Below are 16,073 nucleotides of genomic sequence, written 5' to 3'. Positions count from 1 at the left end.
AACAAATTGGTAGTGGAGAAGAGCGTAAATTGTGAATGCTAAACAAATTTAATTGCGGTGTAGGAGTTACAAATGCGCGTGAATTGTATGCAACAAATGTGCCTGTTGTGCTTTTTATGGTCAACGTCAACGTGGCATATATGTAAATACATGCAAATGTATGCATGTGTTTATGGATATGTGCACACATATATGTATGTATGTACATATGTATGTGGACACTTTTTGGTGGTGTTCAGTGTTGCCAGAACTTTTTGGACGAACCGGCTAAATTAGCAAATAAAACCGGCTAAAAACGGCTAAAATGTTTCAACTAAATTTCACATGTTTTATTTAAATAAATCACGAGTAAAAAGACTGTTTTTTGGAGAGAAGTTACAAATTCGAGTCGAAAAAAATTTTGCCAGCAAGAATTTGCAATTAGGAAAAACATATGATTGTGGCACATGGTTGGATTTTTTGTCGACGATAATTTGAATAAACAAGTTCGTTAAATATAAAAATTTACAAACTGGATCGATTTTAAAATGAAAAATGTAAGTTAATACTTATTTACTTAATTAATTCCAATGATTTGAAAGGTACTCGGCAAAAAAAACTGTATTCTTAATCGGAGTGCAATCTCAGCCAGATTCGATATAGTAAACCCGACAAAGAAATTGAAACGTATGTTGAAGAAAGTCGGACTGACAAGATATATACACGTAGATCCTGTTTTTTGCCTCTCTGAAAGAATTTTAAAAATTCTATACAAATTTCTTTTGTTTGAAATGCAACCGTGGACACTAGCTTTCAGAAAAACTTGCAAATTTGCGTTCGTACAGAAAATTGCAAGTTTCTCTACATGATATTTTGAGTGATAATTCTCGCTGGAATTTCGACGAACAAACCTTTTGTCTTCCCTACAAGGCCTTTTCAGACTGACCGATTCTCAATACACTCAAATAGAAACCAATACACATAAAAAACGCTATAAAAATAAATATAAAATAACTGGTCAGATTTTTTCTGATGTAAAATATGATACCAAAAGACTGCAGACCTCCCATTTAGATGACCGGTCATATGACCGGCAGATGTCTCGTAGGATTCCCAGAGAGTTTTGCTTTACATAGAAATTTGTGCTCTTTTATTTTGATTTTGACTCACTTCAGTGTTGGTTCGTTTAATTCAAGATTGCATTCGGTTTTTTGGAATTTAAATAAGTACTCGGCAAAAAAGTTTGTTTAAAAAAATACATATGTGTACATAGTGCTTGAAAATATCAATTTTTCCCTTACCTTAAACCTTTGTGAGTGGGCAAAAATGATGTTTTGTAATTTAGGCAGAATTGAATATGCGCTATCTGGGAAGACAATATCTACATGTAATATTTATTCTGTTTGTTGGCACTATATCCAAACACAAACGCATCCTAAGTGTCTTAACAGTGAAACAATTTCATATTTTCGAAGTTTGCGAATAGAACTTCACACTTAAAATTTAGACATTTATAACAAACATTTTAAGAAGAAAATCCCCTCTTCGTTTAAAATAAAAATAAGCGAAATCGGCCCAATTTCATACAACCCTGCCTGACATGAAAATTTTCTCTACTATAAGGCTAGTAGCCATTTCTAACAGATTTTGGGTCGCTTAGTCAAAAATGCAAACATATATACATATTTGAAATTTAAGAAAACAAAGCAAATAGCAAAATCGGCTAAAAACGGCTAATTTTTTTCTCCAAAACGGCTAACAAATCGGCTGCCAGCTAAATCGAAATTTCTCCGGCTGTTTGCTATCGCAACCAGCTAAATCTAGCCGGAAAAGGGCTAAAATGGCAACACTGGTGGTGTTACGTGTTGCATGATTCCAAATTTATTTGTACGTATAACACGTTTATGCATTTCTGTTGCAAATTTACTGTGTTTGACAATTTTTCCAAATTCTATTGTTGCTGAAGTAAATTTACAAACTTCAGCTGCATAAACTTTAAACAAAATGATGCTTTTATGCTTATTTGAAAAATTGTCCACCTAAAATAACTACCTACATAAGTATATATCTACGTAAGTTTCTGACCGAGACATATGTAACTCTATAGACAAATTTAGGTGGTGTCATACCACGTAAAAACCTTTGGATCAATCTTCTATAAGCTGAATTATTTAGAGCCACACATGTGTTCTACTTGTTTGGCGCTGTAACCGAATAAGCGATTTTAGTCGACTTCAATAAAGCACGCCGGTCGTTTCTCTTGTGGGTCAACTGACGTCAAGTCAAGTCCGTCTCCGACTAGGATTTCTATCACAGAGGAAGCCTTCTTCTTTCTCTGCTAACAGCTTCGTGATCCGCGTTGTACGGAAGTACCTTCAGAGCTGGAACATTTGTGCCCATTCGTAACTACTACATGGCCTAATCAGCGAATTTGCTGTACTACTTAAATCCGCTGCACTACACCGACGTCGTTTTAAAGCTCGTCGATCTCATAATACACGCAAAGGCCCATAAATCTTCTGCAAAATTTTTCTTTCGAATACTGCTGAAGCCGCCTCATTAGGGGGTCTACTCTCTATTGTGATTCGAAAAGCAAATCATTTGGATTCGAATACTTGGCACTATGAATTTGTATTTTGGCACTATGTATTGTATAGGTACGCTTGGAACCTTGGTTAGAAGTTTCCTAAGCCTGCCCATATCGTTTTTTTTCTTCTAAGTTTTCACAGCAGTCCCCTCAGGGTTTATTATTTACCTTTCACACTTCTTTGTTATATGATTTGAGTAAGCAGCGATGTCCACTGCTCAGTCGGCATTTGCTTGGATGATATACCTAGGAGGACTTTCGCTATTCCCTAAGTCGCCATATATCTAGGAGGATTTTCGTTCGTTCTTCCTATCACTCTGCATTTCAAGCCCTTCGTACTCGTGTATTTCGGTCTACCTCTTTTTATTACATAAAATGTGCCCCGCTTTCCTCTTCACCTCCCTATATCCTCCCCACATAGCTCACGTTGCGCCCCCTCGCAGCGTGGCCCTGAACAAGAGAAGAGATTTGGTATTTTGTCTGCAACAATATAGGGACCGAAGTCAATGTTTGGAATGCACATCCAAAATACCAGAATGTGACTTCCGTGTGTAGGTTAGGCAAAGTTGGGCGGGCAGCTCTAGGCCTATTATGATTAATATTCCTGACAGAAGTCTTAACTTTGGCTTTAGGAGTCTTAGATCCAGCAGTGCCCAGAATAAGCGCGGTAAATCGCAGGTGTGCCGACTTGTCCCCATGCTGCTGCTGGCTGCTTTCGATCCCAACCGTTTCCCGTAATCCTATCGTAGATCCCCTTTTAAAATACTTATTCGCTTCCTTATTTTCTTGGAATACCACTGTGTGAAGATGATTATGTGTGGTCGAATAGCTTTTAAGGATACTCGGTATTCTTGAACACATATCGAGTTAGTTGTTACCTACCTTAAAGCTGTAATGGCAGCTTAACCGCCAACAATGAAGCCAAGTTTCAATAGAGCTAAGTCGATAATGCTTACTAGCCTTGCCGCAATGTAAGGTGGCTTCTGTCTATAACAACACTATTGATTTGGTTTATGGTTTTCAAGTCTGGGCACATATAGCCTAATAAATCCTTTTATACCTGAGCCTAGTGCTGCTGACTACGACGTTTCGGGTCCCGAAGAATTCGAGCCGCCTCAGTCGTATATCGGAAGTTTCATCCTACGGTGTGATTAAAAGTTATTTCCCTGTTTACCCTCACATTGATATCGGTGCTCTCCAAGCGCTCATTAAAGAGACTCATTGGTGGCTGAATGAAAATTAGCGAATTGTTGCAAAATCTCTATTCTATGTGGTGTGAACGCAGTATCGCTCACACCACGTACAAATGTAAATATGTATGTATTTTTAAGTAGATTACTTATCTGTCACACGCACCTTTGCTCTTCAATTTAATGTATTTTATACATATCTACTAACACTCTTCTCCAATAATAATTCACCAACTCATCCAATCGCAACACATTCATTAGTGCTGCTGTGCTGACTAATTGTTTTTCGGTATTATCTAGTGGCGCTTACGCCCAAACTACAGTGATTTAGCGTTCACACTGAGCCTCCAATCTTCCTTTTCCATACTTCGTTACGCTAAAGGAAAAACAGCTCACATATTTCGACGTGTTTTCGTTGCGAAATTAATTTCTACTTTTATGGGCGCCACAAAACACCTCTCACTTTCCAAACGATGCAACATAGCATTTACACATTTACCCTGATCCACTGGAAAGCTCTACTCTTACTCGTTCTCATATTGCAACATGTTGTTATCCTGTCGCTGTTCCGCTGGTCGTTGTTGCATGACATGACACCGATACTAAACTGACACTTTGACATGGACTTAACCCTAAAACGCTTACTTAAATGCTGACACAGCCAAAAAGCTTAACAGTAGCACGCCTAAAGGTCGTCGGTAGATGGTGCCGTGTGTTATTTGGTGCAATATTGTACTTGATTATGTAAGGATGAATGTTTTGCTTGCATGTGCGTTTGTATGTTTCACATGAGAGTGTGGCAGTCATGGTGCGCATTAAGGTAAGCTTTTGCCCAATGAGTGAAATCTCACTTGATACCTTTTGCGAAAGTGGATTATTGATTTGATTTTCGACATTCGGAGGTACACGTAAATTAACTGTGTTAAACACCTACTAATTGGCAGCATATCGTGTGTTTTATTAATTACCCAGCTAGCAAAATTGCTAGAAATCTGTTAGATATCCGCCAGACTTGTCGGCAAAAGAGTCTGTACGATTTTGGCCGATATCGGTCAGAGAAGCGTGTGGAGGGGTTGACAGGAAGTCTAACTGACACGACATGGGAAATTCTGATTTAATTACCGACGATTCTAACGGATATTTAACAGATATATGACCAAATAATCATGGAAAATAGGAATTATCAAACATATCGGATAAGGAAATGAAGAAAATTCTCATATCGTTGAGGTGAGTATAACGGTATATTCCTTTTCTTGCGGAAACAACAATTACAATAGTTGTTAAGGGTCAAAGTTCAAATTAAACCATTTTTTAAGTCAACATTTCTTAAAAACGAATTTAAAAGTTTTGGTCTCAATCGATAGGAAATTAGTTCTCTTTAATTTGATATGCATACCTTACATATGCCTTGTTTAGTTTTCACAAAAATCTAATTAATCTACGCAGAAAGGAATTCCGCTTCTCTTCTGCGGCAACACAGAAAGGAGTATTATACTAAGGGAGGGTTATATGTATATCAAATTAAAGAGAATTAAATTTCCTATCAAATGAGATCAAAATTTTGAACATCCGTCCGTTCGTTTTCCAAAAATTTTGATTGACAAAATTGTTTAGCTTGAACTTTGACCCTTAATAACTTTTGTAGTTGTTGTTTCTATTCTTGCTCTATAAGTCACTCATCATTCCCGTTCCTTTATATGGCGCAGGAGCATGTACAATGACAACATCCGATGAGGCGGCTCTTGGAGTATTCGAGAGAAAGATTTTGCGGAAGATTTACGGGCCTTTACGCGTTGGCGACGGCGAGTACCGCAGACGATGGAACGATGGGCTGTATGAGCTTTAAAACGACATGAACATAGTGCAGCGAATTAAAATACAGTGGCTCCGCTGGCTTGGTCATGTCGTTCGAATGGACACCGATGCTCCAGCTCTGAAAGTATTCAACTCGGAACCCGCTGGTGGTAGCAGAGAAATCACAATGCCTATTGGAAGGAAGAAGGACTCGGCAAACATCGCTTAAGGCATCATCCACGAGCTTGTCTTGTCTGGAGTATATGTGTGATATAATATAGAGCCCTTATATTAACCTTCCCAGCGCTCGTTAATCTGAGATGGCTCATTTTTGGCTCAGACGTATTGAGGATAGATAAGTTACATACGCTTTCCTTCGACAAACGACTTAAATTCTTCAAAGAACCCAGAAAGTTTGCAGACGAGTAATAATTACCTACGCCATTTAATACATTCTCTAGGCCTTAAGTACGATGAGCAACTAAGCATCGAGATTTCATATAACTAGTTATTGTTATTGTTGAAAAGCAGCACTTTAAAATAAAATATCAACGAAACTGCATCTTCTCCACAAATTTGCTTCCGTCGCTCATCCGATTACAAATTCAATTGATTAATACTTCACACCAACTAATAATTGCTGCAATAAAGTTTATCAATACCCCAAGGATAAAGCTGGCATGCACACACCGGCAAGGAGAACAACGAAATTACAACAAAAACAAAATACCACATGGATGAACATAACCAAAGTCAATTTGCTGTGAAAAGTTGGCGAAGATATTGAAAAAAAAAAACGAAAAAAAAAATCCAAGCTCAAGTGTCGAACAGCTAGCAGAAGCAACAAGGATGAAATTCGCCACCCACTGAGCGGTAAAACAATGAAAAAATTACGAAAAATTATATTAACGTCACAAACATGTAAGGGTATGTGCATATGTGGGCGCATAAGGGCATATGGGGATTTGTGATACTCAATGGAAAAAAATGAGATCGCATATTCATACTCATATCGCATCTCAGCAATCGTACGGAAAATAAGAAAAAACAATAACAACAAAAAGCGGATAATGCTCGCTATTGAAGTGGAACATTTCACCGAATAAAGCCAGCAAGAAAAATAACGAAAACCAAAAACAAAACGAAGTAAAAAAATGAGAAAATGCAATGCCGAGAATGGATGAGTAAGTGGCGGTAAAAAGGCTAAAAAACAAAAATGTAAAAAAATGGAAAATGCGCAGTTGAGTAATTTTTCAATTGGTGAATAATTGACGCCTGCGAGCGAAGGTGTGAATGAGCTGCATACACCTCTCACTCATGCACACATACAAGCGCGCACACACACAAACGCCTGAGCCCCCTGAGATATGCTACAATTTTTTAAAACGCAATTTTTTTCTGCCGCCCAAATGGAACACATGCATGCGTGGGTGTGTTTGTGCGACAGTTGTACACGCGTGATGACAATCAGATCACTGCCACAGAATATATTGGCGGCAGCAGTTGTATGTATATATGTATGCTGCTGATTGTTAGCCGTTTCCTCATTCAGGCCCCCCTGGCACTTGCTGCTGCATGTTTTATTGCCTGTTCCTGCAATTTCGACATTTTTTGTTTGCATCTTTGCTTGTTTGTTTGTTGGTTGTTTGAGTTCACAGCGCCAACACTGCGTTTGTTGTTAGCGGTTATGGGCGTTGAAATGGCGATGATGATGTGTGGTTTTGTTTTTGAGGTATTTTTGAGTTGCAATAGAGTGTGTACGGCATGGCATGGCTGCATGGTTTGTGGCAATGTTTCGGTGTTGCAACTACATAAATATGTACACACCGTTATACCAGTAATCAATACACACGGGCGCACATGCCATCACACATGGCAACGAAATGGTCGTGCCAGGAAAATTGAGTGAAATGGTTGACCGAAGTGAAAAATGATTTTTAATTGCTGCCCCGTCACTCTTTCGCGCAAGTTGGCGTTTTTTTTTAGCGATTTGTTGTTTACATGTTTTTGCGGCGTCCTACCTTTTCGTTTTGGGTTATGCAAATGATGTGCGATTTGAAGTTGAGCATTTGATTTTGGCTTTTAATATTGGCCGCGCATACAATTTTACAGTCACAACAAATTGTTATTTAATTTGCGGTTGATTTTTGTATGGTTTACATACAATTTCGATTTTTCATTGATTGTTCAAAGGTGGTTAAGAAAAAAAATGATGTTTTTAGTTATTCAGAAAATTATTCACTTCAATGAGTATTATAAAGGTTAGCTTAAAGTAAACAGGTTCGACGAGAATAAGCGTGCAAAGCAGTGTTTTATTTTGGGTCTGTAGCTTTGAAATCGAGCAGACAAGAGGGTTGCCACCTGTTCAAAAATTTAAAGTGAATTCAGTTAGCAGCGTAAGCCAAATACTTTTATATAGGTATCAAACGAGAGAGGGGATTAGGAAAGCTTTAAAACAAAAAAAAAAACAATAAATTTGTTAATTTTGAGTTGAACCGGGATTGAACCCAGACTCTGAAAAACTCTACAGCGGCCGCCGCTTTGATTTATACCTTCACTAATTTTGTGTACTGTAAACCGAAAGCTCTTAAGAAATGATGGGACTTTTCTAAAAAAGTGTTAGGCTTCACAAATAAAAAAGTTATATCTAATTATAAAAAGAATCATGTCTTTTTTTAAAATGACCACCTAAAAAAATAATTTAAAAAATAATAATTGTATTGTATAGTGTATAGTATAAAACCAAGCTACTAAATATAAGTTGACTTTATTATACTGAAATGACCAATTTATTTGGAATTCGTCACATTGACTAATGAAATTTATATTCGTATAGACTGCGAGTAGGAATGTTGCGAATATTTGCACTCGAATTCGCAACCGCGGAACTTCCGCATTTCTTTTAACAGAAAAAGCTGGAGCAAAATTTCAGTTATAATTTTTAAAAAACACCTCAGGTAAAGTCTGCCTTGTCCATATGATTATCATGTACTAAGAAATAGTTCGCATTTTAGGACAAGCGTGTAATTTTGAGTTGTGACCCTTTTGACCCTTTTGGTGTGAGATATGTACATGGTTACGAGGCATTTAGGCGTTTATATTAATTGCCCCATTATTTCTCAAACTATACATATATATAGGCTAATGATGTCGATTGGTCCAGAGCGATTAAGTTCTACAGCTCTTTTCCATCATCAGATTGAAGGCGTCGCATGGTAGGGAGGCGCCCAGTCTGAACCCTCGTTTGGTACCGAACGGCGCGAATAGGTCCTCCGATATTCTAAGATTGCTGGTGGTACTTCCAAACGGATTTTCACATAGCCATATTAGTTTATAGCGCGGGTATTCAAAATTTAGACATTTTGGTATATAGTCAGTTCCTTTTCGTGCCATCAAAATCGAAAAATGGATGGTGAGTGACGATCTTCTTCTCAGGGGTATTTTCCAAGAGTTTACGTATGGCGAATACATGGCCTATGTTGGATGTACCAAGTCGAACGGCATACCGAACTTCCCTCTTCTTGCGCTGCGGACAATTGCAGCGTGTCCCTGCAGGCGGGATCTTTTTCCTCTTCAGCGGCGTGACATTCCCCGTCGTACCAGCTACGGAAAACGTGATCGCACAACTCATAATTTCATAGTTTTGATATTATGCCCTAAAAATGTACACAGAGCTTTTACTTACCTTTCAGCAAACTCCGGAGCAAATTTTTGTGATAATTAGTTGAGAAAAAAACCTAAGCTAAATTCTCCCTAATTTTTCGCTTTTTTCTGACAAACATGTAATTTTGAGTTGTACCTCTTTTCAAGACGGTATGCGATATATCGATCATTCGAAGAAAGGGCAGGTGTTAGAGTCGTATGGCGAATCTGCTGCCAGTAGGATTGAAGCTTTCCCTGAATCACTGGATGTACATATTTTTCTGCACAGAGGTGTGATTTAGTTTCTTGTTTTTCGATCTTGATGGATCTTACCACGTATACTGGAACCAACTACTGCAGACTAACATAAGATTCGTACTTTGGTGCGGCCAGCGCCGATAGGTGTGAACTAGGGATGTTAATTTTTCGGCTTTTTCCAACCCAGGGATTTTCGGGATGGCGTTGTCACAACCCCGGGATCCCGAGATTAGTCCCGGGATTTAGATATTGCTTCTATATTGTTTGAGAAACTCTCTTGCCATGAAATAAATAATAATAAATGGGTTTGAAATCTACTTTTTTATGTGGCGTTTTTATTTTTTCTCTCTAACCGCAGGATTTATTTTGAAGGACTTTGAACTTACAAAGTTATGATTAATTCCAAAAATTGTTAAAAAAGATTCAATGCAATGTAGAATAAAAATATGGGTAACAAATGCAAGAGGAAATTTCTTTAGAATTTAAAAAATTTAAATTTTTTGGATTCACAAGGCCGAATAGGTAGTTTTTAAGCAGCCAAAGTTAGAAGAACGAAACTCGAGGATATTATCGAGTTTATATAAGCTCTTAACATATAATTTTTTCAAAAACAAATACTGCGAAATTTCAAGGATAAAATTTTAAGATGACATTTTTAATATTTACCAGCCCTTCTGCACCAGAAACTTGAATCTGTTTAATTTCTGTGAATATTTTAAGTCATTTTTAAATTACTGACGTCAGAGTGAAAACCTAAATACGCAATGTTACTATATTTGGCCCTTGATTTCGCGAATATATTGATATTTTTGTTCAAAATTTACTATCGCGCGGTGTTATATGTTATACGTTATATATGAGCTAGAAATTTATAAAAAATATTAATTATTAAATAAATAAAGAAACATAGCCAATACTGGACAAGAAAAGCAGTTTCTATTATAGCCATCAGTGCAAATTACAAATCCCGAAAATCCCGGGATTACTTGCAAGAATCCCGGGATTTTCGATATCTTAAAAAGTCACAATCCTTTCTCAAATCCAACACAGATTTTGTATTGCTTTTCTTACCTTCGCCTTTTATCGCATGACTTCCATGGCGGTAGTATGAACCGTGGTCTTCCATTCGAAGCAGCAGAAATTTTTCATTAACGATTCGGAGATTATAGCTGCATACCCATTTAGGGGCGAACTAGGGCCGTACCGTGTGGTAGACGCACATTTAAAAACTCGGCTGCGGCGGCAAAATTCTAAAAAAAAAATTAAGAAAACGCATAAGGTTACCTCTGATAAGTTCCACATCGCCGCCGTAGATGTTGCATGAAGAATTCAAGAAGTCTATGCCCCGACCAGGTCGGTAAGACCTCGACAATTTTGGAAGCTCTCTGACATATGATAGTGGTACATCTTCTGAACAAAAAGTAGTAGCCCAAATACGAAAGGAGAAGCTTTTTTACCAGACAAAAATTTACTTACAAGCAGGAAATGTTAAACCGCCGATTAATTGCTCTGTGGATCACACCAATATATGTTTGTATGAACTGTTGATAAAATATTGAAGGGAAAATGTAATCAGTGAATGCATTGCGACACATTCGCGACACAGACTTTGAGGCAGCGAATTGAACAAAAAAGTTTAAAAGACACTTCGTGCGATAAACTTGCGTCGGCGGTAAATTCAAAAGATCTCGCCGCTTATCTAAAGCGCTAAAAAATTACGCACTACGTTGCTTGCACGTATGCTAGCGAATAAGCCACGACGTAACAGCAATTTCTACAGGAAATCCTGACACAAATGAATAAACAAATTTCCACTTTAAATGAAAAGTGAAAAGTTGCATTATCAATAGCTTCTAGAACGAGTTCAAACGGCTTATCTCACTTACTCTCAAGTGCGTTAAATTTCTTTTTTAGTTTTTATGAATGCGTCGGTGACTGGCACAGGCAGCGTGTTGTTTACTTGCGCTTATGTACATATGTATGTATGTTTGTGTATGATTGTATAGAATGGGGAGAAGCGGCTTGATTCAAAGATTTACTCTGATCGCCGCAACTAGCAGTCAGTGGCTCAATCAAAGCCGCGGCCAATATTTAGTGCACCCATGATGCGACGCGCTTAGCGATGGATGGAAGAAAGTAAAAGACTAGTGCCTGAAGTAGTGTCAGGAATGGCTATTGCACTTGCGAAGCTGTTGTTTTTTTAAGATACATAGATGTACTACGTGTAAGAGCGCTTGTGTTGTAATGCGAGCCCAATGGAGTCAGTGAACGACCGCGAGACGTGAATGCTGATAAGCGCATAGCAACTGTGATGGTGACGGTAACGGCGACGGTAACGGCGACAGTGATAGCTGTGTAAGTCAAGAGCTACACGTTTACTTCACACTTTCTTCCCTCTTAGCACATCTCCGCCATCACTCAACACCCAACGCTCGGAGCAATCTTGATTGTCGAAAAAACAGTCGCAATCGCACAGCGGTTCACAAAAACATATGAGCGCATATATCATATTTTCATGAATACATACAGACATGTACCTATTTATATATATGTAATGGCGTGTTCCATACCAAAACGGTATGGAACACTTCATGTGTTTGATATATTTAAAATTTTTAGGGTTGATGCATAAGCATAAATAATAAATAAATATTAAATTTGAGCTTAATTTATACAATTTTTAAAACTTTACTGCATAAAAGCAAAAACAAATCGGCTTAATAGTTTTCCAAATATCTCGAGAACGGGGCGAGGAAAAAACTTGAAAAAATCACACATACACACATCAAAATTCTCTCTTGAAAAATTTTTCCCATACACAATTTTTGTTAAAAAAAATAGTTTTTGAAAATATGCCATCTCAAAAAAAATTAAAAAAAAATCACAATGGTAGCTCTGAGTATTGCGCAATATTTAAGTAAAGTGTTATGGGGTGCACTCTACGATAATTTGAGTTATGAATTTTCTTTTACACCGAGGTTGGGTATAATGAGTACATTACAAATTTAAAAATTTTTTAAATTTTTTTAGAATGTTTTTGAGTATGCAGTTTTGTAGCCCAATCGCTTAAAACTTGCACTTTATTATACCAAAATTCAATAGGCTACAAAACCGTCCGTTTTGTTATGGAACATATATATATTATAATATGCACACCCACAAACATCCTTCCCCGTAGGAAAAAATAGCACATGCCTAGTAGTGGCTTACCAGTGGTCCGTACCACTTCCCACCCGAATCTCCCGTAATTTAACATAGAGGTGGCCGCCTGTGAAAGAAGAAAATTAGGATGTAAATTTGGTATCAGGTATACTTCTGAGCGGCTTTACCAAGTAAGGTACGAAGAATGAAGAAGAGTCGGCGCTCCGAAATAACTTCAGCGGCACGTTATCTTGCAACTTTCAACGTAAAGGCCAGTATGCAGCTTTCAAGAAAAGCAAACGATACATATAAAATGACGTACAAGAAATGGCTAAGAAATTTTCTTGTGTAAAATTTTCTTGAGTCAGTACGCAGTTCTTAAGAAATTTGCTACGCTTTCCACTACGGTTTTCTAAAGTTTTTTTGTGAAAAAAGAGCACAAGGCAACCCATGCTTGCAACAGAAATTTATGCCCGTTCCATTATTTCTTGAGGAAAGAGCGAGGCAACAGGCTGGTTAAGTATTAGTTGTCAAAATTCCTTGGACACACACACGAAATAATGGCAATTTTTTTTCTTGACCGTTTTCTTGGGAGCTGCACACCAGCCTTACCGCTGAAACACAATGACGACGAACGGTTATTTTTTCGCTGCGATATTCTCAAGTTTTTAAATCGAAATAGAAAAATACTGTATTAGTTTTGTTAAAAATTAATAATCTTATTGTTTGTAAAAATTTTAATTGTACCTTGTCATAAGCAGCTGAATTCGTTGTCGCCGTAGTTGTGTTCTACTGAGCGAAATTTTTGGGCGAAAGTTGCCGCCATTCGTCGGTATTGTGTTTCAACGGTTAAGGATCATCGGAGGTGTTCATTTTATGCTTTACGAATAAATGACATTGATCGTGATGACGACTTCTGCTAAAAGCTGAGAGAAAACATGGATTATCTCATAAAGTGCTTACCTTTTTTCCCCCAGTGGGTTAGTATTAGTCTGAATATTTTTTCTTGCCAAATTTTTTATTTACTAAATATACACACATATATGTACATACATATGTACGAACAAATTTATGTACATACATACATACATATGTCCACACATGCACAAAGGAAGCTCCGAAAGCAAAACGTAAAAGGGGAAAAAATACTCGCCGCGAGGAATTACTATAAAAAAAATTAAAACAGATGAAATGTAATTTTCATGATTCACGCGCTGTCCACAACTTTCTTTGACGTTAAAAAAATTAAAAATAAATTAAATCAAGAAAACTGCGAAAACTTTAATTAAAATGTGCGCGTTTGAAGTACATAAAATGAAAACTGGTGCACATTTCTATGTGTATATGCACATTTTGGATATATATGTATGTGTATGCTTTTACTATTTTTCGGCCGATGTTTCTATTGGTAATCTAATAAATTTTTCATATTCATATGTACATACAAACATGGGCGTAGCCAGGTAGGGGCAGGGGGGTGCTCGCCCCCCCCCCTAACTTTCAAATTTTCCTTATATATATATATACAATAGTACCCTGAAGTGCCAGCTTAATAGGGTCGAGCCCCCCCCCTAAATTTCATTCTGGCATTCAAAATGTTTCCTTGCTATGCCATCACTTGTAAGAATCAACCAGTACAAATAAAAATTTATAAAGTTAATGTGAAGCCTATGCATTTCCAAAACAATACCAAATAAAGGCTGTTTATGCAGATAAGCGAGCCCGTTTGTCACCCGTGCAACTCTGCTTGGAGGCTATATATCGTTGCCTTAATATAGAAAGGCCCTATCTCACATCGTCGCTGAAATACACAAAGCCGTAACTAACTAAAATCTTTTATTGCATAAAACGATTTGGGGCCATATAATGCGATCAAATGCATCATAATCAATTAAAACGTAAATTTTCGATTTTTAGTTAGTTACGGCTTTTTGTAGTTATATCAGCGACGATGTCAGATAGGGCCTTTCTATATTAAGGCAGCGATATGTAAGTAGATTTCGTTGGTAGGCAGAACTTTAACGGTATAGCTGTCCTAAGGCTTGTTTCGTGGTCCTTTTAATCCGTTTTAAATCTACACGATCGACGAATAAATCGGAGAAGAATGTTGGGTGTTAAAGAGAGCTCAGGTGTTCGTCTCTCAACACATCGCTGCTGAAATCCTCATACCTAATCCTTGCAAAAGTACAGAAATTCACAAAATAGATGTCTAGACTTCACTCGATACTCCTATATGAAGGAAACATAAAACAAATGTGTCGGGGTTCGGGGAACAAATTATCGTATTGTATGTATTTTTATACAGCATAGTGTTCATTTTACAACATAATTATTTTATTTTAATAATTAAGTTGCTTGTGTTAGTACTTTACTATACTTTATTGTAGCTAAATGTGTGTGTTGGCATACATACGAATATAGAAAATGTTTGTCATAAACATACATACATACATATGTATGTATCTGTGTTACAAAAATATAAGTAGATATTTGTGCATGTGTGCATTTTTATATTTCAGCATCCGTTTATGATGGCATGTCCTGCAGCTTATTTTTCGTTTGACAGATTTCTTTGTATGATTTCAACAAATTTGATTTTTGAATCCTTTGAAATAGTTTTGAGCCAAAAGGCATATTAAGTAATTTCACAAATTTTCATTATAATTATTCTTTAAGTAACGTAAAAATGGAGTACTTATATGTGGATGTATGCCAAAACCTTACATTTAAAATTAACAAAAAAAAATACAAATCCCTTCTTTTTACTGGTTTTTAACGAAATTTGATATGAGGGAGAGAAAACATATTATAGAAATGAAACCCAGCTCTTAACTCGTAGATTGAACACAGCTTTAATAATAACAGAAACTATTTTAAAAAAAAATCGTTCTACTCAAAGGGAAATTCAAGAAATGTTCCACTTGACGTGAAATGTTCAGGAAAGTGCATTTTTACAACTTTTTATAGAGTGAAAGGAAAACAACCATTATTCCAGCTTTGATAAATCAACTGAAATATTCATAACAGTTATTAATTGTTATATTGTTTTTTCACACGAGTCTTGTGAAATTATAAAAAAGAAAATCAACAAATTTATTTTATTTGTTTAACTAAAACGAAAAGTATATTTCCAAAAAAGTTAAGTCATTTAAGTGTTCAGAATAAATAGCATGTTTGAAAAGGATGGGATCTCTGACAAATCGTCATAGGTATAGCGGACGCGCAATGCAGTAGCATATCAAATAAATTAAGCAAGACTATAAGTAGGTTTTAAATTTTTTGCGCGAAAGCTATGAGACACCCCATCTATTTCAAAATTGCTATTTTTCAGGACATTATAACTATTCATTTCATTTAAACAAATAAAAAAATTTTCAAAAAAACATATGTATGAAAAAAGTGGAAAAAGCAACAACAGTTTACGTAGCGAACTTAGCTCAGTGGGTAGACCACAGGTTTTGTAATCCGAAGTCGCTGGT

At 36.8% G+C, this 16,073-nt stretch overlaps 1 protein-coding gene across 4 annotated transcripts; it reads right to left on the bottom strand.

The window, feature by feature from the left end:
• Window positions 1-10,300: 10,300 nt before the first annotated feature.
• On the bottom strand, window positions 10,301-11,332 carry LOC108377493 (uncharacterized). Of its 4 annotated transcripts, none has more exons than XR_001849329.1 (3): window positions 10,930-11,332; window positions 10,738-10,863; window positions 10,301-10,703 (listed from the first exon to the last, which is right to left on the bottom strand). XR_001849329.1 is itself a non-coding variant. In XM_017633761.1 (3 exons), exons 1-3 carry the CDS (start codon window positions 11,046-11,048, stop codon window positions 10,534-10,536), a joined length of 378 nt encoding a protein of 125 aa, XP_017489250.1. In that variant the 5' UTR covers window positions 11,049-11,332; the 3' UTR covers window positions 10,301-10,533. The 4 variants fall into 4 exon arrangements, 2 of the variants coding, with proteins under 2 accessions (XP_017489250.1, XP_017489248.1); XR_001849330.1 differs by having other exon boundaries at window positions 10,738-10,860; XM_017633761.1 differs by having other exon boundaries at window positions 10,738-10,826.
• Window positions 11,333-16,073: the final 4,741 nt, after the last annotated feature.

The sequence above is a fragment of the Rhagoletis zephyria genome, unplaced genomic scaffold, assembly GCF_001687245.7.
Source record: "Rhagoletis zephyria isolate East Lansing unplaced genomic scaffold, Rhagoletis_zephyria_1.1 Rzeph_scaffold_12192, whole genome shotgun sequence".
NCBI classification, from domain to species: domain Eukaryota; kingdom Metazoa; phylum Arthropoda; class Insecta; order Diptera; family Tephritidae; genus Rhagoletis; species Rhagoletis zephyria.
This window is presented reverse-complemented; position numbering and strand designations above follow the sequence as displayed.

Bases quoted from the DNA above. Each gene is read 5' to 3' on its own strand.
- LOC108377493 (XM_017633759.1), bottom strand. From the start codon at position 11,048: ATGTGTCGCAATGCATTCACTGATTACATTTTCCCTTCAATATTTTAT. The intron at 10,830-10,929 runs GTAAGTAAATTT...CAGAGAGCTTCC, and splicing joins CGGTTTAACATTTCCTGCTT to AAAATTGTCGAGGTCTTACC. The intron at 10,704-10,737 runs GTAACCTTATGC...TTTTTTTTTTAG, and splicing joins CGATGTGGAACTTATCAGAG to AATTTTGCCGCCGCAGCCGA.